Source organism: Dendrobates tinctorius, unplaced genomic scaffold (assembly GCF_039654945.1).
Source record: "Dendrobates tinctorius isolate UK_male_01 unplaced genomic scaffold, ASM3965494v1 ptg000060l, whole genome shotgun sequence".
Lineage (NCBI taxonomy): Eukaryota > Metazoa > Chordata > Amphibia > Anura > Dendrobatidae > Dendrobates > Dendrobates tinctorius.
The window spans coordinates 63,426,650-63,449,506 of record NW_027361728.1 but is presented as its reverse complement, the minus strand read 5'-3'; the positions used below and the strand labels follow the sequence as shown (position 1 = coordinate 63,449,506).

The 22,857-nt window shown below is 42.1% G+C and overlaps 1 protein-coding gene across 1 annotated transcript in view; it reads left to right on the top strand.

Moving 5' to 3' along the window:
* KCNAB1 (potassium voltage-gated channel subfamily A regulatory beta subunit 1) overlaps positions 1–22,515 on the top strand; it is a 330,599-nt gene extending 308,084 nt beyond the window's left edge. The window contains exons 12-14 of the mRNA XM_073579010.1: positions 5,971–6,091; positions 13,737–13,825; positions 17,626–22,515. Coding sequence (XP_073435111.1) covers positions 5,971–6,091; positions 13,737–13,825; positions 17,626–17,715 — 300 coding nt within the window. The 3' untranslated portion in view covers positions 17,716–22,515. The remainder of the gene's footprint in view (positions 1–5,970; positions 6,092–13,736; positions 13,826–17,625) is intronic.
* The last annotated feature ends 342 nt before the right edge of the window (positions 22,516–22,857 follow it).

The following is a 22,857-nucleotide window of genomic DNA, read 5'->3' as shown; positions in this document are numbered from 1 at the left end:
ATAAAAATGGCCCTGAAGCAACTAAGCTTCAAAAACTAAATCAGCACTCAGGTACATTCAGAAGACAGAGCTCACGGAACACTGCACACTCCAGCAGGGAGAGGCAGAATCCAAAAAGCAAGAAAAACAAAAACAAATCTTAGATGCAAAAGGCAAAACAGAAAACTTAGCTTTAGGAGAGCAGGAATCAGACTGGAGTCCAAGAGTCCACAGAGAAATCACCCGCAGGGCAGAAAGGGCGTAGGCTGCCTTAAATCCAGTCAGTGACTCCACTCAGCCAATCGTCTTCATTAGTCCCAGGTGCCTGATAATCAGGCTCACTACCTTCCTTCACTAGAATAGGGAGTTCACCAGGCCTCAGTGACGGAGGGGAAAATGAACTCACAACAGGACAGCATGTGACTTAAATATGAGTGTCTGAGCAAAGGGTCTGAATACTTATGACCATGCGATATTTCAGTTTTTCTTTTTTAATAAATTTGCAAAAATTTCTGTATTTCTGATTTTTTTCAGTCAAGATGGGGTGCAGAGTGTACATTAATGAGAAAAAAAAATGAACTTTTTTGAATTTACCAAATGGATGCAATGAAAGAAATAGTGAAAAATTTAAAGGGGTCTGAATACTTTCCGTACCCACTGTATGCTGCAATATATCCAAATGGTAATCAACTGAGCCACCCTGCATGTATTTACTCCATTCACTGCTAGCAAGCAGCCTGAATGGTATAACTTCCCACCTCTGCTGCCTCTATTTTCTGCTGCAATATATCCAAATGGTACAACTCCATACTTCTGCTGCTTTAAAATTTTGCTGCATATTTTAATGTGCTTGCTAAAGCTTTGGTACAATTCATTTGTTGCACTGTATGTAATACTTACTGCTTTAAGGCCCTTTTACATTTAGCGATGCACCAGCGATCCGACCAGCGATACGACCCGGTCAGGATCGCTGGTGCATCGCTAAATGATCACTAGTGAGCTGTCACACAGGCAGACCTCACAGCGATGCAGCAGCGACGCAGCGCACGATACTCACCTTTCACACACAGCGATCCTGACGTCCTCCAGCCCGCGTCCAGCGTCGCTCGTCTCACACAGCAGGAAGCCCAGCAGGAAGCAGATGACGAGAAATGGAGCCGCCCGATCTCGTGCGATGAGCGACAGACAGCGGGGGAGCCGGTCGGAGGTAAGTATCACACATAGCGATATCGCTAGCAATATCGCTATAACGTCACAAAATCAGTGACGTTTTAGCGATATTTCTAGCGATATCGCTATGTGTAAAACCCCCTTTAGATCCGTGACTGGGGCCTCTCTAGATCTTATCAGGTGGAAGGTGCTATAGCATATTGACACAGCCTGGCCAATGCCTTTGATCTTCTAGCCATCCCCTGGTGTGCTGGCCCCAGCTGCCAAATTATACCCAACCAGCTCCCACAATCCCTCTCTCCTAACCCTGTAGTGTGGCCTATATATGTAGTAGTTCCTAAGGGGAAGCATGCAGTGTGGGGTGCAGCACACAAGCATCCCATAAGCAAAGCATCACAGAAGCTAAGCATCAGGAAAACGGCAGTTATACATGGCAGTTAATCAGGGCAGGAGTCAGGTAACCCACACTTTGCTCTCCCCTTTAACCATGTGCTTTATTTTTATCCTCCTGTGTTCCCTTGCCATCCACATTCACCACCCTATCCCCCCTCCATCACGACTCATACACATCAGCCCCTCTATACTTCCCTTTCCCATGTACAGCTCCCAAGCACTCCTCACCTTCCTGAGAAACCTCAGCCCATCTTGCCCAAACACATCGCAGAAAAAAACTACTTACAATTCCAACAAGTATTTGCTCTTTATCTTCCTACTGATTTCAGGGGACATCTCCCCCAACCCTGGTCCACCATCCCCCAACCTCAACCCCTACCTTACCTCATATCGAAACTATAATAATCTTATTAATATTACTTGCACTCCCTCATCTCCATCTTTTAATTGTGCCATCTGGAATCCACAGTCTGCTTGTAACAAGCTTCCTTTCCTACACAACTACTTTCTGAACAACTCTCTTAATCTGTTGGCCCTCACTGAAACCTGGATTCAGGATTCTGACACTGTCTCTCCTGCTGCCATTTCCTACGGTGGCTTACAATTCTCTCACTCCCCGAGACCCACAAACAGACATGGTGGTGGAGTCGGCATACTCCTGTCCCCACAGTGCACTTTCCAGGTCATCCCCCCAGTTCCATCACTCTTATTCCCTTCTTTTGAGGTCCACATCATCAGGCTTTTCCGTCTCCTCTCCCTCAGAGTAGCGGTCATATACCGGCCCCCCAGGCTCACCCACCCACTTCCTTGACCACTTTTCAGCCTGGCTGCCGCACTTCATGTCCTCAGATCTTCCAACCCTTACCCTGGGAGACTTCAACATCCCCATTAACAGCCCTACTTCCACATCTGCATCCCAGCTTCTATCACTAACCACCTCTCTAGGCCTCTCGCAGCTTTCAACCTCTGAGACACACAAGGACGGTAACACCCTTGATCTGGTCTTCGGCCGGCTCTGTTCAATCTCCCACCTAAATAACTCACCGCTTCCACTCCACTCTCTGACCACAACATTCTCTCCTTCACGCTCACAAATCCTCGCCCACCCCAGCTCACTCCTACCTACCACACAGTCAGAAATCTACAAGCCATTAACCCTCAGACACTTTCAGATTCCCTACACTCATCACTGTCCCCAATCTCCTCTTTTTCCTGTCCTTATCTGGCTGTTCATCACTACAATGATGCTCTTAGAAGCACCCTTGACCAAGTAGCTCCCCTCACCCTCAGAAGCTCCAAGCACAGTAAAACAGCCCTGGCTCACGTCGCAAACTCAACTTCTCCAGCGATGCTCTAGGAGTGCTGAACGCCTATGGAGAAAAACCCGCACATCAGAAGACTTCATCCACTTCAAATTTATGTTAAGAACCTATAACACTGCCCTTCACCTCGCCAAACAGACCTACTTCACCATCCTGATCTCCTCACTAGCCAACAACCCCAAGAAACTTTTTGACACTTTTCACTCCCTCCTCAGGCCAAAAGCACAAGTCTCTATCACAGACATTTGTGCTGATGATCTGGCCTCCCACTTTACAGAAAAAATAGATAATATCCATCAGGATATCTGCTTCCAACCACAAAGTGCAGTGACTCCCATCCCTTCCTGCATCTCCCCTGGCTCACTTTCCACATTTGATCCCATCACAGAAGAAGAAGTCTCCAGACTCCTCTCTTCTTCTCGTCCGACTACATGCACTACCGACCCCATTCCCTCACATCTCCTCCAGTCTCTCTCTCCAGTCATCACAACCCACCCAACTACAATCTTTAATCTCTCCCTCTCCTCGGGCATTTTCCCATCCTCCTTCAAACACGCCATCGTTACTCCATTACTAAAAAAACCCGCTCTCGACCCATCCTGCACAAACAACTACAGCCCAGTCTCCAATCTCCCCTTCATCTCTAAACTCTTGGAGCGCCTAGTTTACTCACGCCTTACCCGTTACCTCTCCACTCACTCCCTTCTAGACCCTTCACAGTCCGGCTTCTGCCCCCTACATTCGACTGAAACTGCACTCAAAGTGACCAATGACCTTCTGACAGCAAAACATAATGGTGACCACTCTCTGATCATTCTTTTTGACCTATCTGCAGCTTTCGATACTGTTGAACACAATCTCCTACTCTCTAGGCTCCAGTCACTAGGCATTAAGGACACTGCTCTCTCCTGGTTCTCTTCCTATCTGACTGCTCCTTCAGTGTTTTGTTCTCTGGCTCCACGTCATCTCCTCTTCCTCTTGCTGTCGGGGTACCTCAGGGCTCAGTCCTTGGCCCCCTTCTTTTCTCTATCTACACGGCCCCAATTGGACATACTATCAGCAGATTTGGCTTTCGGTACCATCTTTATGCTGATGACACACAACTATATATGTTTTCCCCCGACCTTACCCCCGCTGTACTACAGAACGCTAGTGACTGTCTGTCCGCAGTCTCCATTATCATGTCCACTCTCTATCTGAAACTCAACCTCTCCAAAACTGAACTTCTTCTGCTTCCGCCATCTACTAACCTCCCTAAATCTGACATTTCCCTCTCCGTGGGTGGTACCACAATAACACCCCGGCAGCAGGCGCGCTGTCTGGGTGTTATGTTTGACACCAATCTCTCCTTCACATCCCATATACAATCTCTTGCCCGCTCTTGCCGCTTACACTTAAACATCTCTAGAATCCGCCCTTTTCTCACCATGGAAACAACAAAAACTCTCACTGTAGCATTGATCCACTCCCGCCTGGATTACTGCAACACTCAATTAATTGGCCTCCCCGTCAGTCGACTATCCCCTCTCCAGTCCATACTTAATGCAGCATCCAGAGTCGTCCATCTGGCTAATCGGTAGTCGGACGTGTCCGCTCTCCGTCAGTCATTACACTGGCTGCCATTCATTATAGGATCCAAAGTACTTGTTCTCACCAACAAAGCTCTCCACAGTGCGGCACCCCCCTACATCTCCTCCCTCATTTCTGTCTATCGGCCTAGCCGATCGCTGCACTCTGCAAACGACTTTCGACTAACCTCTGCACTAATCCGTACCTCCCACTCCCGAGTCCAAGACTTCTCCCGTGCTGCTCCTATCCTCTGGATTACTCTACCCCAAGAAATTAGGACTAACCACAATTTGCATAGTTTTAGGCGCTCCCTCAAAACACATTTGTTCAGAGTGGCCTATCACGTTCACTAATCAAAGTCATTCTATGTGTAAGTGTGCGTGTGTAGCCCATTCACTATCTCCATCCATCCTTCACTCCCTCAAGATAGCTGGACCATCATTGTAAATACACCATTGTAAATACACACCTGTACTTTGTATCTCCCTCACCTCATTGTAGATTGTAAGCTCTCACAAGCAGGGTCGTCTTATTTCGCTTTAATTATTGTTTGTTAACGTTGTTACTTATCACTTGTGTGTTGAAACTGTTAAACTGTAAAGCGCTGCAGATTATGTTGGCGCTATATAAAGATGATTATTATTGTTATTAAGAGGGAATGAGGACGATCACCACCTTCATGTAAAACTTAGATGTGTGCAGACAGCCTGTAGCGTGCCACAGCGACTTGATTTTCCCATATAATAGTGCCCTAGGCACATCATGTATTTCTATATAGATTTTCCACATGACTATGTATTCTTTTCTAAAAACAATACATTAGGCATAATATGACTATAGTACAACATGCCATGGAACATGCCATCATTCTTTTCTTGAAAATTTATGTGGATGGAATCAGAGAAACCCAGAAGTTTATTATAGGTCCATAAATGGGAGTGTTACATTAGAGATCAGTATAGCTCAATCTTCCTATACTGTCAAGTGTTTAGTGCTAAAGGGAGTCGGTCTGCACAAAATCACTGTTAAAACCAAACACAGCACCTTGCAGAAGACAGCCCTAAAGAACATCTTCCATGAGTGACAGGTCTGACTTTATAGGAGCTAGAAGAGGGTGAAGATGGATGAAAAACAAGTAGGTGGAATGGATAACTGAACTGCATGGCCATGCAAAGGGGGCATGTCCGAATAAACAATTATTTCTAGCAAACAAAAGAGATTTGGAAATTAAAGAAATAATTTTAATTTCTAGTGGCTGTGTCCCCTATAAGATGCTAGGCTTAGTTCAGTCATGTTATGCTGATATACTGTACTCCCTTTAACATCGATATCTGTATTGTAAGTTATTTCTGATCCCCTGCCTAAGTCCCCATTGTGTACCCAGCACGTAAACAGTTTACTTTATGTCTGTAACATTTCAAAACTACAGTTTATTCTTCAAAAACTAAATATACTCTTATATTTAATAACATATTCAGGATTACATTTCTTTTTTTTCCTATTCCTCTGATTCTTTAACATCATGATGACCTATCAGTGTTACCAGTGGTTGAAGGACAAAATACTGAGTGAAGAAGGGCGTAAACAGCAATCTAAGCTGAAAGATTTATTACCGATTGCAGAACGACTTGGATGTACTCTGCCCCAGCTTGCCGTAGGTAAGAAAATATTTGTTCCCACATGGTAATTAATATAGTCTGTAGCTTTGCGATGTTAATTAACTTTAGGTCTACTGTTTCATTGTAACCCCTTTACTTCCGAGGGTGGTTTGCATGTTAATGCCCGGGCCAATTTTTACAATTCTGACCACTGTCCCTTTATGAGGTAATAACTCTGGAACGCTTCCATGGATCCTGATGATTCTGACATTTTTTTCCTGTGACATATTGTAATTCATGTTAGTGGTTAAAATTTCTTTGATATGACTTGCGTTTATTTGTGAAAAAAATGGAAATTTGGCAAAAACTTTGAAAGTCTCGCAATTTTCCAACTTTGAATTTTTATGCCCTTAAATCACAGAGATATGGCATACAAAAAAAACTTAATAAGTAACATTTCCCACATGTTTACTTTACATCAGCGCAATTTTGGAACCAAAATTTCTATATAATAGAAAATACCCAAAAGTGACACCATTCCAAAAACTGCACTCAAGGTGCTCAGAACTACATTCAAGAAGTTTATTAACTCTTCAGGTACTTCACAGGAATTTTTGGAATGTTTTAAAACAAAATGAACATTTAACTTTGTTTCACAAAAAATTTAATTCAGATCCAAATTATTTTATTTTACCAAGGGTAACAGGAGAAATTGGACCCAAAAAGTTGTTGTTCAATGTTTCCTGAGTACGCGGGTAAACCACTGTTTGGGCGCATGACAGAGCTCAAAAGGAAAGGAATGCCGGAAAAATTAGCTGGAATTGAGATCGGACGCCATGTTGCATTTGGAAAGCCCCGATGTGCCTAACAGTGGAAACTCCACACAAGTGACACCATTTTGGAAAGCAGACCCCCCCAAGGAACATATCTAGATAAGTGGTGAGCACTTTGAACCGCCAAGTGCTCCATAGAAGCTTGTAACGTAGAGTCATAAAAATAAAAAAATCATTTTTTCCACAAAAATTATATTTTAGCCCTCAATTTTTTATTTTACCAATGGTAACAGGAGAAATTGCACCTCAAAAGTTGTTGTGCATTCTTTCTTGAGTATTCTGATACCACATATGTAGGGAAATACTACTTTTTGCTGGAATGGTTTGAGGGAGCCATGTCACATTGGCAGAGTCCCTGAGGTGCTAGAACAGAACTCCCTGTATGTGAACTCATTTTACAAACTACACTCCCCAATGAATTCATCTAAGGGTGCAGTGATCATATTAACACATGTGCCTCATAGAATTTTATACCACTGACCGGTGAAGAAAGAATAAATTACATTTTTACCACTAGAATGTTGTTTTAGCCCCAAGTTTTTAATTTTTCTAAGGACTAAGAGGGCTTTTTTTCTTTATAACTCACTGACGTCCATTATTTCCTGAGTGTGCCAATACCCTACATGTAATCGGGAAATAATTTTCAGGCACAGTGCAAAGCTCAGAAGGCAAGGAGCTCCAGATTTTACTGTTATGGTTTGCAGGTGCCCTGACCCACTGGGAGAGCCCATGAGGTGCCAGAACCTCAGAACCCCCCATAAGTGACCCCATTTTACGAACTACACCTCTCAATCAATTCACCTAGGGGTGCAGTGATCATATTGACACCATGTATCGCAGAATTTTATACCATTCGGCAGTAAAGACAAAATACCGTACAGTTGTGGCCAAAAGTATTGACACCCCTGCAATTCTGTCAGATAATACTCAGTTTCTTCCTGAAAATGATTGCAAACACAAATTCTTTGGTATTATTATCTTCATTTAATTTGTCTTAAATGAAAAAACACAAAAGAGAATGAAGCAAAAAGCAAAACATTGATCATTTCACACAAAACTCCAAAAATGGGCCAGACAAAAGTATTGTCACCCTCAGCCTAATACTTGGTTGCACAACCTTTAGCCTAAATAACTGCGACCAACCACTTCCGGTAACCATTAATGAGTTTCTTACAATGCTCTGCTGTAATTTTAGACCATTCTTCTTTGGCAAACTGCTCCAGGTCCCTGATATTTGAAGGGTGACTTCTCCAAACTGTCATTTTTAGATCTCTCCACAGGTGTTCTATGGGATTCAGGTCTGGACTCATTGCTGGCCACCTTAGAAGTCTCCAGTGCTTTCTCTCAAACCATTTTCTAGTGCTTTTTGAAGTGTGTTTTGGGTCATTGTCCTGCTGGAAGACCCATGACCTCTGATGGAGACCCAGCTTTCTCACACTGGGCCCTACATTATGCTGCAAAATTTGTTGGTAGTCTTCAGACTTCATAATGCCATGCACACGGTCAAGCAGTCCAGTACCAGAGGCAGCAAAGCAACCCCAAAACATCAGGGAACCTCCGCCATGTTTGACTGTAGGGACCGTGCTCTTTTCTTTGAATGCCTCTTTTCTCTCCTGTAAACTCTATGTTGATGCCTTTGCCCAAAAAGCTCTACTTTTGTCTCATCTGACCAGAGAACATTCTTCCAAAAGTTTTAGGCTTTTTCAGGTAAGTTTGGGCAAACTCCAGCCTGGCTTTTTTATGTCTCGGGGTAAGAAGTGGGGTCTTCCTGAGTCTCCTACCATACAGTCCCTTTTCATTCAGACGCCTATGGAGAGTACGGGTTGACACTGTTGTACCCTCGGACTGCAGGGCAGCTTGAACTTGTTTGGATGTTAGTCGAGGTTCTTTATCCAACATCCGCACAATCTTGCGTTGAAATCTCTTGTCAATTTTTCTTTTCCGTCCACATCTAGGGAGGTTAGCCACAGAGCTATGGGCTTTAAACTTCTTGATGACACTGCACACGGTAGACACAGGAACATTCAGGTCTTTGGAGATGGACTTGTAGCCTTGAGATTGCTCATGCTTCCTCACAATTTGGTTTCTCAAGTCCTCATACAGTTCTTTGGTCTTCTTTCTTTTCTCCAAGCTCAATGTGGTACACACAAGGACACAGGACAGAGGTTGAATCAACTTTAATCCATGTCAACTGGCTGCAAGTGTGATTTATTTATTGCCAACACCTGTTAGGTGCCACAGGTAATTTACAGGTGCTGTTAGTTACACAAATTAGAGAAGCATCACATGATTTTTCAAACAGTGCCAATACTTTTGTCCACCCTCTTTATGTTTGGTGTGGAATTTTATCCAATTTGGCTTTAGGACAATTTTTTTTGTGTTTTTTTCATTTAAGACAAATTAAATGAAGATAATAATATCAAAGAATTTGTGTTTGCAATCATTTTCAGGAAGAAACTGAGTATTATCTGACAGAATTGCAGGGGTGTCAATACTTTTGGCCAAAACTGTATATACTCGTGTATAAGCCAAGATTTTCACCACTTTTTTTTTGCTGAAAATGCCCCCATCGGCTTATACACAAGTCATTGTGCAGAAACCAGTAGGGGGGAGCAACGGCAGGAGCAGGTGGCTGGGACATCATACTCACCCTCCTGTGCAGTTGCTGAACGTCCCCTGCATCCTCCATTGACCCAGGGCTGACAGCTTCTTCCTGCATTAAGCGGTCACATGGTACCGCTCGTTAAGGTCATGAATATGGACGTAATAAAGTAACTTGACACTCAACTTTGAATGATCCTTTTTGAAAAAGAATTTTATTGTGTGCAGTCTTAGAAACGTTTCGGCCTACAACCGGCCTTCGTCAGTCCGACTGCAGTCACTGTATAGTAACTGAATGTAGATTCCCAAGAGGGAGAATGGTTTCGTCGATATTAATTCCTGCTATAGAGATAGATATAGGTGTGCACTTGCTAGATATTGATGCGTGTTATGCTGGTAGACCAGCCAAATCCAATATATGTTGATTTTGGTATACTGCCTGTCTCCCTACGTTCAAATTGAGATCAAGTGGATATAAATTACTTGGCCTGTTTAATATCTGTTTAACGCGGTGGATACCGTGTTTTGATCTGCATACCCCAAGCCGACCTCTACATGCTCAAGGAGGTACTACTAACGTGACTGTACTTCCTATTTGGTGCCCCCTCTTTTCTACAGTCCCATATGGACTGTTTATCCAAGAGCATATAACCTTATATACTCTATAAAGAGATATAGAGGAACATGGAGGAGGATGGGAGAGCAAAGGGGAGGACAGGGAGCTGAGCCATACATAGAAGGATGGGACTGGGGAGCCAAGCCATGCATATTGGGAGGGGGGAGAGCCACACAGAGCAGGGCAGGGATGAGGGGACAATGTATACCCGGCTTATAACCGAGTCAAAAAGCTTACCCAGTTTTCCATGGCAAAATTAGGGGCCTCGGCTTATACTAGGGTCGGCTTATACTCAAGTATATACGGTAACTACATTTTTACCACCAAAATTTTGTTTTAGCCATAGATTTTACATTTTCACACAAAAAGTGGGTAAAAATGGCACCAAAATTGGTCCCACAATTTCTACAGAATGTGGCAATACCCCATATGTGGCTGTACAGTACTACTTGGCCATACGGAGAAACTCGGGAGGAATGGAGCGCTATTTGCCTATTCAAGTGAATGGGTCTGTGCACATGTCAGTGTGTTTCCACGGACCATGTGTCCGTGTGCAAAACATGCTAACATGTCCATTTTTTAACGTCAGCACGGGCCACAAAACGTCCTGCACAGGTGCATACACACAGCATACATGGATGTCATCTGTGTGACACGCATCAGCGCTGGTGAAGAAGCGTTACAGTAAGCGCTGTTCCCCAATGCCGCGTGCTCAACACGGCTCTCATCATTCTCCCCTGCTCTGCTGGCGATCGGCGCAAGCAGGGGTGAAAGATGAGAGTTACATTTAAGTGATAAGAGACAACAGGCGGTGGCTGATTGGACTATTACTCCCATCAGCCTACCCCTGCTGCTGTTAATAACAGTGACAGCAGGAGCGGCTGATGGGGTATTCATCAGCCGCCCCCTGCGCTATAAATAAATAAATGGAAAAAAAAGGCGTTGGGTCCCCTATATTTTCTATAACCAGCCAGGCAAAACTCACAACTGGGGGCTGCAACCCTCAGCTGTCAGCAAAGCTGGTTATCATGAATAGAGGATTTCCCTCACTGTTTTTTTAATTATTTAAATAATTAAAATAAATGGCGTCTGGTCCCCCATATTTTTGACAACCAGCCTTGCTAAAGCTCACAGCTGGGGGCTTGTATTCTCAGGCTGGTAAGGGGCCATGGATATTGACCCCCTTCAGCTTAAAAATAGCAGGCCATAGCTGCCTAGAAAAGGCACATCTATTAGATGTGCAAATTCTGGTGCTTTGCTCGGCTCTTCCCACTTACCCTGTAGCAGTGGCAAATGGAGTTCATATTTGTGGGGTTCATGTCACCTTTGTATTGTAAGGTGACATCAAGCCCACGCCGCCGGGTCTCTGATCCAAAGGCAGAGAGGTTGTCAGCCCTCTGCCGGCTTTCGTAATGATGCGAACGTGTTTGATCGCAGCATTTCAGGGGTTAAAGTGCTGTCTGTGACCGCTGCTGGCACCTAGTGCTGGGTGTCAGCTGTCAGAATCACCTGACACCCAGCGCCGATCGCCAGTGCACCCCCCGAGTGTGCGGCAGATCGCGATGACATACTGATCCGTCCATGGTCAAATTGGCCCAGGTCACATGGATGGATCATTACGTCCAATGTCAGAAAGTGGTTAATACAGGAAAAGTGTCATATACAGTGGGTACGGAAAGTATTCAGACCCCTTTAAATTTTTCACTCTGTTCTATTGCAGCCATTTAGCAAATTCAGAAAAAGTTCATTTTTTTTCTCATTAATGTAGACTCTGCACCCCATCTTGACTGAAAAAAAAACAAATGTAGAAATTTTTGCAAATTTATCAAAAAAGAAAAACTGAAATATCACATGGTCATCAGTATTCAGACCCTTTGCTCAGACACTCATATTTAAGTCACATGCTGTCCATTTCCTTGTGATCCTCCTTGAGATGGTTCTACTCCTTTATTGGAGTTTAGCTGTGTTTAATTAAACTGATAGGACTTGATTTGTAAAGGCACACATCTTCTATATAAGACCTCACAGCTTACAGTGCATGTCAGACCAAATGAGAATCATGAGGTCAAAGGAACTGGCCAAGGACCTCAGAGACAGAATTGTTGCAATGCACAGATCTGGCCAAGGTCACAAAAGAATTTCTGCACTACTCAAGGTTCCTAAGAACACAATGGCCTCCATAATCCTTAAATGGAAGAAGTTTGGGACCATCAGAAGTCTTCCTAGACCTGGCCGTCCAGCCAAACTGAGCAATCATGGGAGAAGAGCCTTGGTGAGAGAGGTAAAGAAGAACTCCAAGATCACTGTGGCTCAGCTCCACAAATGCAGTAGGGAGATGGGAGAAAGTCCCACAAAGTCAACTATCACTGCAGCCCTCCACAAGTCAGGCCTTTAAGGCAAAGTGGCCCAACGGAAGCATCTCCTCAGTGCCAGACATAAGAAAGTCCGCATAGAGTTTGCTAAAAAAAAACACATGAAGGCCTTTCAGACTATGAGAAATAAGACGAAGATATAACTTTTTGGTGATAATTCTAAGCGGTATGTGTGGAAAAAAGCAGGCACTGCTAATCACCTGCCCAATACAATCCCAACAATGAAACATGGTGGTGGCAGCATCATGCTATGGGGCTGTTTTTCAGCTGCAGGGACAGGACCACTGGTTGAAATTGAAGGAAACATGAATGTGGCCCAGTACAGAGATATCCTGGATGAAAACCTCTTCCAGAGGGCTCTGGACCTTAGACTTGGCCGAAGGTTCACCTTCCTCCAACAAGACAATGACTATAAGCACACAGCTAAAATAACAAAGGAGTGGCTTCAGAACAACTCTGTGACCATTCTTGACTGGCCCAGCCAGAGCCCTGACCTAAACCCAATTGAGCATCTCTGGAGAGACCTGAAAATGGCTGTCCACCAATGTTCACCATCCAGCCTGATGGAACTGGAGAGGATCTGCAAGGAAGAATGGCAGAGGATCCCCAAATCCAGGTGTGAAAAACTTGTTGCATCATTACCAAGACGACTCATGGTTGTACTAGCTCAAAAGGGTGCTTCTACTTAATACTGAGAAGAGTCTGAATACTTATGACTATGTGATATTTCAGTTTTTCCTTTTTAATAAATTTGCAAACATTTCTTAATTTCTGTTTTTTTCAAGTCAAGATGGGGTGCAGAGTGTACATGTTGAAGGGAAAAATGACCTCTTGATTTTACTAAATGGCTGCAATGAAACAAAGAGTGAAAAATGTAAAGGTGTCTGAATACTTTCCTTACCCACTGTATATGTTCATATAGTGCAGAACAGTGTGTATGTAGAACCGTAGAATTCTCGCAAAGTGCCTATGTCTAGAGATTGCCATACAATGCATGCATTATGCCAATCAGTGGCCAAAAAAGGAATATTTTTGGCATTTTCATCAATTCAAAAATTCTAAAATATTACTGTCATTATGCCTCTACATATATTTTTTTTATATGATAGTTTCATGGGCTGACAACAACCAAAATACTATCTACGGTAAACTGATAGGATCAACAATATACATGACCATAAGGAAGTTAATAGTTACTGGTAGTGTTGACGTAAAGACATTAATAATAGGGTTGGGCTCCTGTACTATTTTACATTGAGTTTTGTAATATTTTTTTCTTTTAGCTTGGTGTCTGCGGAATGAGGGAGTGAGTTCGGTTCTTTTAGGATCATCTAATCCAGAACAACTAATAGAAAACCTAGGAGCTATACAGGTAATGTGTGTATTAGTCACAGCATGTGCTACTTAGAAATGGATATGAAAAAGTATATATGAATGAATGTAATACATCTACTACATATTCAGTATGAACATGTAAACCATTGATAAAGAAAATAATCAGCACAGCTTTTGTGAGCTACAATTTGTTCTATTACTTGTTATGTGCCCGCATTCTCCACCACTTGAAGGGAAATCTGTACTAGCAAGGATTCTGGTTTTCCCAGCTGATTTGAGCTAAAAAAAATATAGTAATCATTACAATTAAAAAAATATTTTCTCACATATATTTAAGGTCTTGCTATAAGATTTTTATCTCTTATCTTTATCATTTTAGTTGTGACGCCAAGTCAAGCATCTGTACAGCGATCTTAAGGCCCTGTCACACTAAACGAGATCGCTAGCGAGATCGCTGCTGAGTCATTAGAACTGTGACGTTATAGCGATCTTACCAGCGAGATCGCTGTGTGTGACAGTGACCAGCGACCAGCCCCCCTGCCGGGTATCGCTGATCGTGCCCGAAATGTCTGGACATTTCTTTGGTCGCTCATGTCTCGCTGAGTCGCTTGTATCGTCACGTTTGACACCTAGCCTAACGACCTCGTTAGCGACTCAGAAGCAAGACAAGGTGGGGATTAGCGTTCCCGACATCGTTACAAAGGTCGCTATGACACGCTAGATCGTTGCTCCGTTGTTGGGTTGATTGGACTGTCTGACATCTCAATAGCGACCACATAGTGATGCGGCAACGATCCCTGTCGTGTCGTATCGCTGTCGGGATTGTTATAGCGTCGCTAGGTGTGACGGTACCTTTAGGCTTGTGTGCAGATTCTCGACTCAGCGGCTCTTCTGTGTGAGTGTACAGCTTGACAATAATATGATAGTTCATTTAGATAAATCAAGCAAATCAGAAATGTCACAAACTAGCTTGTATCAAAAGGTGGCATTCTATGACAGTTCCGTGTTTAAAGGCACTGCAAACTTCAGTATTAGTCATGCAATTACCAATGTGTGTCTTTGCACATTGCATAGCTATACACATGATTTTATGCACGTATTAAACGACAATTGTGGCAGAACCATGTGAATAATTTTGACCTTTGATTTCATTTTGAGACTAATCTTTTAAATCATTCTAGGTTTCTAATATATACGATAGTATATTTTTCATAGAACAGGGCACACTTGATGTCCTATGTACCGTAATAATAAAGTCATAGCGTAGAAAACAAGAAATCAAAAACAGTCAGCATTTATTGAGAATTGTGATACCTAATAAAAACTAGCTTCAGGCAAACACAAATGTTAAATTTACCTGCCATTTGGACATAAGACACTGCTAGATTTTATCTGCACAGAGTGCGTATAGAGCAACTGTAAATGGCCACAAGGGAATAATAACATTAGAGGAGATAATATAAAATGTTTCTGATCTTCTCCATTCTGTAATATTATTTGGATTATCCATATAACAGAAGTTTAGCTTTTTCATAAAGGAGCAGTTAGAAGAGCTAGCGATAAATCAGGATAAATGAGTACGACCTCTTTGAAAATTAAGATTTTAATCAATATCTCGCTGAAGATAAGAACAATTTCCAACATTTTGACAAGACTGAGCTTCGTAGAACAATTTTTAATCCATAATATGAAAGTAAGGTTAATAATATAACTTCCATTACAAAATCTTTAGTTTTAAATTAGTTGATGCAAAAATTCTCCATCAGCTCTATAGGAAGAAATCTGTCAAGCGTAGGCAGATGGGGTGAGAGGGAGCAATCGGGTAATCAAAGCATATAGTGAATACATTGGACCACTACCCACCATCTTATAATTTGGTGCTGCTGAATAATAAAACCTGCATTCTGAGACAACACTAAAATCAAAGGCTAGATGAAGCATTGTACAGCGCAAAACGTCCGTTACGGTCTCATCTGTAATTTCTGTTCCACTGATGAGCTTGTATGCAATGCCAGACATTTAAAGAATAACACATTTGAATATGATTGCAATATATTTTTAATAAAGCACCACTCCAGCTACTTTTTATTGCAGCACTGGAGTGGTGCTTTTAATCTAAGGCCTTATACTTACCCACCGCTGTCTTCACCCATCGCTGCCAGAACCATCTCCAGCAGTTTGTGATCTGCATGATCACACCAGTGTTTGCTGGAACAAATCAGAGGACACTTTTCAATGCAAACCTATTAGATCCTCATTCTGGCTATCAGAGACTTAAGCTGGAGTCACACATAGCGACTTACCAGCGATCCCAACAACGATATCAACGTGTCAGGATCGCTGGTAAGTAGCTATATGATCGCTGGTGAGCTGTCAAACAGACAGCTTCACTAGCGATCAGCACAGCGATGGAGAGCGCCCAGCATCGCTGTGTTCGTTAGCACTGATGCCATATCCCTGTAAAAAAATAGAATTAAAATAAAAAATATTGTTATTCTCACCTTCCGACGTCCCACGCAGCCATCCTGCCTCTCTCCACGCTCCGGTTCCAATGATCCTTTGCGAGAATGACCGCGAGAATGTCACGGTCTCGCAGCAACGCGACGTCTCACGGTCATTCGTGCAAAGGATCACTGGGATCGGGAGCGTGGAGAGAGGCAGGATGGCTGCGCGGGACGTCGGAAGGTGAGAATAACAATATTTTTTATTTTTTTTATTATGTTTTACAGCTGATCACTGGTCTCCGGCTGGCCAGCACGCATCGACGAAAAATATGTCCAGAGGTTTCTTGCAGCGATCAGCGATACCGGCAGGGGGGCCGGTCGCTGATCGCTGTCACACACAGCGATCTCGCTGGTGAGATCGCTGTTGTGTCACAAAAGTTGTGACTCAGCAGCAATCTCGCTAGCGAGATTGTTATGTGTGACTCCCGCTTTACATTGAGAGCTTATGACCATTACCTCTAACTTACGGCCAGTCAAAAGTTGTTGTCACAAAATAGCGCCATGGGTCCAGAGCTGTGCCAATAAAAGGTGAAGAGAGCGGTGCGTAAGTATAAGGGTATGTTTCCACGTGGTGTAATACATCAGGATTAGCTGCGGATTGATTGCTGTGTACAGCCGCAGCGTTCAATCCGCAGCATCCAGATGTTACAGCATAGTGGAGGGGATTTTATGAAATCCCGTCTCCACTATGCGTACAAAGATGCAGGTGACACACCCACGCAACCGGACATGCGACGCGTCTTTATAGACTGCAGCGTGTCTGTTTATCTTGCGTAGACGCTCAGTCTCTGCAAGATAAATAGCACAGTCTATGGATAGGATGTGGTGATTCCGCATGTGTTCAACGAACACATGTGTTATCACCGCGCGTAAAAAAGGGGACCGCGCTTTGGGCGGAGCAGGCTTTCTGCTGCATCCAAAGCACTGCTACTACACAGTGTGGAATCATACCCTTTGACTACAGTCAGGGACCTTAGAATATAAGTACCACACCAGCACTATAAAAAGAGGTATTTTCAACATGTCTTTAGAGTTTGAACATCTGCAGCTAAAAAGACTATAAAGGTACTTCCACAATAGATTTGTCTTGAACGGTAAGAATAGCGCAGGCATTGTAAGACTCTTGAATGTTTTACTAAAATCATTAAAATCGCTATGCTCAGCTTGTCCAGAGTCATTATTTGGTGTCCTCACATCAAGCACCAAACTCCAGCTGACATGTTCCCGTTAACATAAACTAATTGTGACTAATGCATCTCGAATCATGATTTGCCCATTCATTGACATTGGTAGCAGTAGATCAATAACTCCGATTACGTTTGTCTCTTCACAGGTCCTTCCAAAGATGACGTCACATATCGTGAATGAGGTTGACAACATTTTGGGAAACAAGCCATTCAGCAAAAAGGATTACAGATCGTAACCTACCGCATGAAGCGCAGTCTGCATGCTGTTACTAGTGCTCATTATATAGTACTGGATAACATGTCTAATGGATTCCCCGGATTCCTGCTCCAGTACTTGCTACTACTATACCTTAAAGCACATAAGAAAAACTGTATATTCTCTTTGTATCCATTTCTTACCTTTTGATTTCATGCGTACTGCTTATGCTAAGATACAATGAACGGCATTTCTAAGAATACAAGAACTTTCAAAGGAAGAAAGAATTTCTAGAACAGACATGTGATATGCAATTTGTTTTATTACAGCTTTGTTGTTCTGTGGGGTGAAAGGGGAGCTCTATTCTGTATTATACTGGGTAATAGGGTCCGGAAACTATGCATCAGCCTCACAAATACTGCAGCTCTCTGTACAAGATTTTTATCTGCGAGGAAGGCAAGAGCTGCAGAATGGCTACTGGGAAATATCAGTTCACTTTTATCTTCATTGATAATTTTTTGGAAGATGATGGCTTTACTATAAAGAGGGTCAGTATAGTCCAACAATTACTAGAAATGAGCAAACGTGCTCGGATAAGGTGTTATCTGAGCATGTTCGGATGCTAAACGAGTCCCCTCGTCCTGCATGTCTCACCGCTGTTTGACTAATTCATGCAAGCCCATCCGCCACCATCAAGGTGGTCTCAAAACTGATGGTTCCCTTCATATCTAATGTGAATACCTCTCTCAGGCTGAAGTCTGAATTCCTGGGTGAATGTGGACACCTCTATCAGCGATGCCTGCATTCATGGGCATGTAGGATCCTGCTGTAATTAAAACCACCACACGGTGAAGGGCGGAGGGCTCGGTCAGAGTGCTAACATAGAAATAACAAAAGACTGATGGTCACATCCAAGCTAGTGTGAATAGGTGCATACTAAGAGCAGCCACCTCCATATAAAATATACAAAAAAGTTGCACTCTATTTTGCTAAATCATGTCACTGTGGAATATATATACAGTATATATAACCCATCAGTTTTGAGACCACTTTGACGTTGGTTGATGCATGAATTGGCCAAGTTCTGTGCTAAGCGTCTCATTTTTTCCTAGTTTTCCTAGTATTCCGAAACAGTATTGCTATTCATATTTCATACATTTCACATTGACATGCTTTAGCTCGATAGAGTTGTATGTTTTATATGTAGGAGGCTGCTCCTAGTATACACACGAGCATGGTCGGATAACACCTTATTCAAGCACGTTCGCTCATCACTATTTATTACCCATCCATGGGGCTATTTTGGGGACTGAGGTGCAGTGAGTGAAAAGTTTACTTTAAAAACAGTCAGACTTCTTTCTTTTTTTTTATAGAATTGAAGGCACTTTAACCATTAAAGACTGCACTGTTTTCATAAAAGTATATTATTTTCTTTCTGTACAAATTTAATTTTTTTATTATTTATTTTACTCACTTATAGCGCCATTAGTTTCACAGTGCTTTACAGACATCGTTCATAGTATTTGATACCCAGTTTTACTTACACGGTCAGGGTATTTATAGGTGATTTTGTCACTGAAGACCCTTATACATAGGGCGCAGTAGAAAGCCATTAGACGGGGGTTGTCTACTTTTTTGTTTGTTTGATTTCCCCCATAAATGAAGGACTGAAGGGACCCAGCCTATTTATTGTAATAGGCACCATGTAATGCTGCAATCCTCCCTGTGATGACACTACAGCGGAACTGAACATTTACTGCCAGGTTCTCTCGCGGATCACAGGTGATTCTGGGAGTCCGGAATTCAAGCAGCGAAATACTCCATGTTCACAACATTTATGAGGGAAATCAAACAAACAAAAAAGTGGACAACCCCAGTAATTTAGAACTTTTCAAGGTATAAGTGATTATTTGTTCTAGAAACTAGGGCTACGAAATGCATGCCTTGTACATCTAAGCCGTGGCTTGACATTTGGTTTGCCATGCTTTTAGAAAATCAGAAAAAAAAAAAAGATTTCTAGGGATCACTGGGATCATTTACTGAAAAATGTTCCATATGTTGGAGCTTTTGAGTTGAAACCTTTTGCATGTATAGCTTTTGTCCTTTATTATATATCTTGATTTGTAGCAACCATGATTTTACATAAGCAGAATATTATTGTGCATTCTATAGGCAACCAAAGTGAAACAGAGCTGTAATTATTCATCTTATATTTATACCTACCCACTGATAATTTGCATGATCTTATTATTAATAATTCTAGTGCTGTCAGGCATAAATAGCCTATATGTATGCCCTTCTTGCTCCACACATGCTTTGTATGTAATTATCTTATGTCATCCTCCGATCTCTTCCGCTGAATGAACATTATTTCAGCCGACTCTTCCAGTCCAGTGTTGGGCAATCAATTATGTTGCCGCAGTTTACAGTTTCCAGAAAGAATTAATCTACGTAAAAGTGAAGTAACTCTACAAATATTCCACACTACCCGTACTCCTTTTATAGTTCAGAGCTGCGATTACAATACTTCAGAGCTGAAATCCTCATGCATACCGAGCCAACTCAATGTGTACAGGACCTGTTGTGTTGATTTGCATTTTGGAAACCGGACCCTGTATTGTAATCTCACATTGTAATGTAAAAATTCATCTTCACTCTTAGGGATGTTTCTTCTTACATATTTTGACTGTTTCCAATAGCATCCATCAAAACTGTGGCAGTAGTTATGGACTACAAAACAAGTATCGCAGTGTTCCTTAGCTTTTTACGTAGACTTTTATTATATAAAAATTGATCTGAAAGGTGTATATACCCTTTGAATACAACTTTCAGATTCCATAATAGTCATTGAGAAGGAAATAAGGATATAGGGCAATAGAAATAAATTCCAATTCTGGCACCATGAGCTAGACGTGGATGGGCACTATGTAGTACTGGGGCTGCTGGAAAGAAGTAACGGCTCCTGGCATCATTTTAATTCACTTATTCTTGTGTTGCTGTGTAACTCAGGAAAAAGTCAGGCGCACTAGAATATGATGTGTACTTGCTGAAATAGGCAAATAAATCATTAAGGAATTAAAGAAGTTGTCCGCTACTTGGACAGCTTTTTCTCGTACCCCTCGCTTGACCAACATAAAATAATAAAGCGCATACTCACCTCCTGTGTCGGTGCCATTCCCACGATGTTGACACTCGTGGTCCCGGGGCTTCCGTGCTGGTGTAGTGACATGTGACGCCGGCACCCAATCAGCACTGGCTTCACTGTCCCCGCCTCCTGTTGATTTGAGCATGAAGAGATCAGCTGCAGCCCGGACGTCTTCTTCATGTTTGATTTGCCCGAAGGTGGTGACAGTGACGCCAGCGCTGATTGGGCGACAGCATCACGTGTCGCAACAATCACTCGGGAGCCACGGAGAGCAAGTGCTGACACCGTGGGAACGGCACCAGCCCAGGAGGTGAGTATAGGCTTTATTATTTTATTGGCTCCAAACATTTTGATCAAGAAGGGGTTGTCCTAGTAGTGGGAAACCCCTTTAAGATAATGTCAGATACCCTGATCAAAGGCGCTTGAAGACGGCTTTTCAATTATTACTCTCCTAAATAGAAGGCCAAGAAAAAATGCAGATAACAAGTCGTCATTTGGGATTAGTAACTGGTCTATGGCCTTTAAGGGGAATCTGTCACATGGTTTTTGTTACCTCATCTGAGAGCAGCATAATGTAGGGGCAGAGACTCTGATTAAAGCGATCTGTCACTTAGTTTACCGGGTACAGCAGTTGTGATATAATCACTGTTTTCTCTTTTGCAGATCTAGCAGTGCTCTGAATGCTGAGCCCTGTATAACCCCGCCCACACCACTGATTGACGGCTTTCTGTGTACACTGTACATTGACAGAAAGCTGCCAATCAATGGTGGAGATGAGCTTACAATGAGCAGTTGATAAGGAGGCATGAAAACCCTAGTCCTGTAATGATATTCTCATGCTGATAAAACACTGATTTTATTGAAATAGCAACACACAACACCGGAAACATTTTCTCAGCCCCTACATCATACTGCTATAGGATTACATAGCAGATTCCCTTTAATGCCCAGGAATTCAGATCATTTGCGTCCCTGCTTATAACTATCATAATAGCCTCAACTTTGGTCTTGATCTACTCATCACAATGTCAACGTCTTCCTATAAGTCAGTGACAATAGATGGGCATGAACTATAATATGTTGCACGGTTCTTAAGGAAATTCTTTATCCTTATTCCATTCACCAAATTAAAACAGACAGTGCTCTTGATGGGTTTCATATAAAACCTACGGTAATGAACTGTTAGCTCAACATTTGGAGCATAGCTATCCAAGGTGGTAGTATGGTGCGACAAATGTGGGTAGGTTCAATGACACAATACACATTTGTGGATACCTCGTATTCATATAAAAAGTTGACCTTACTAAACCTTTATTATTAATAGGTGATACAAATATTGTACATTATTATCATGATTGCTGGTTGTATGTGTCATGAAAACACTAAAGGATCTTGTTTTTTTATATATTTTTCCTAAATGTACCCAATCTGTAAAAAATTGAGAGACTTTGGTTGTACTGAATAATGTAAAGATATCAGTATGGTATTTTTGAACTTGTATATTTTATAAAAGAAGGTTATTGGTGTAATTTCTAAGTAAAATGTAATACTTACTGAGCTCTTTTGTATAATGAGTTCCAGTTGTGTAATATGCTTTGTAACAATTTATATGTGTTTTAAGATGAAAATTCAATTAATAATTACAAAATCATTTAAAAGAGTTCTAAGAAAAAAATAAAATAACTTAAGGGGTAATTAACATACACTATTTTTTTATAAACGCAACTGCAACTTAGATTCATATTTATTAAGCCACAGCCATGAACAGAATCAAAAGAAATGGAAAATATAAAGGAAGGACTGATACTTCTCCTCCCTGCTCTATTCACTTCTGGCTTTGGCTCTAAAAACTAGTTTAAGATTTTTTCCAAAAAAAAAAACATTGTGTGAATTCATCCTCACAATGCATCATTCACACATCGGTGTGTTCTGTGTCATGGTCAGAGTATGGACTGTGATGCATGGCCTAGTCGCGGATCTCTTGACCCAAATTTGAGAGCTACATGGGTATATATGAGGCTGTCAAGCTCAGATCAC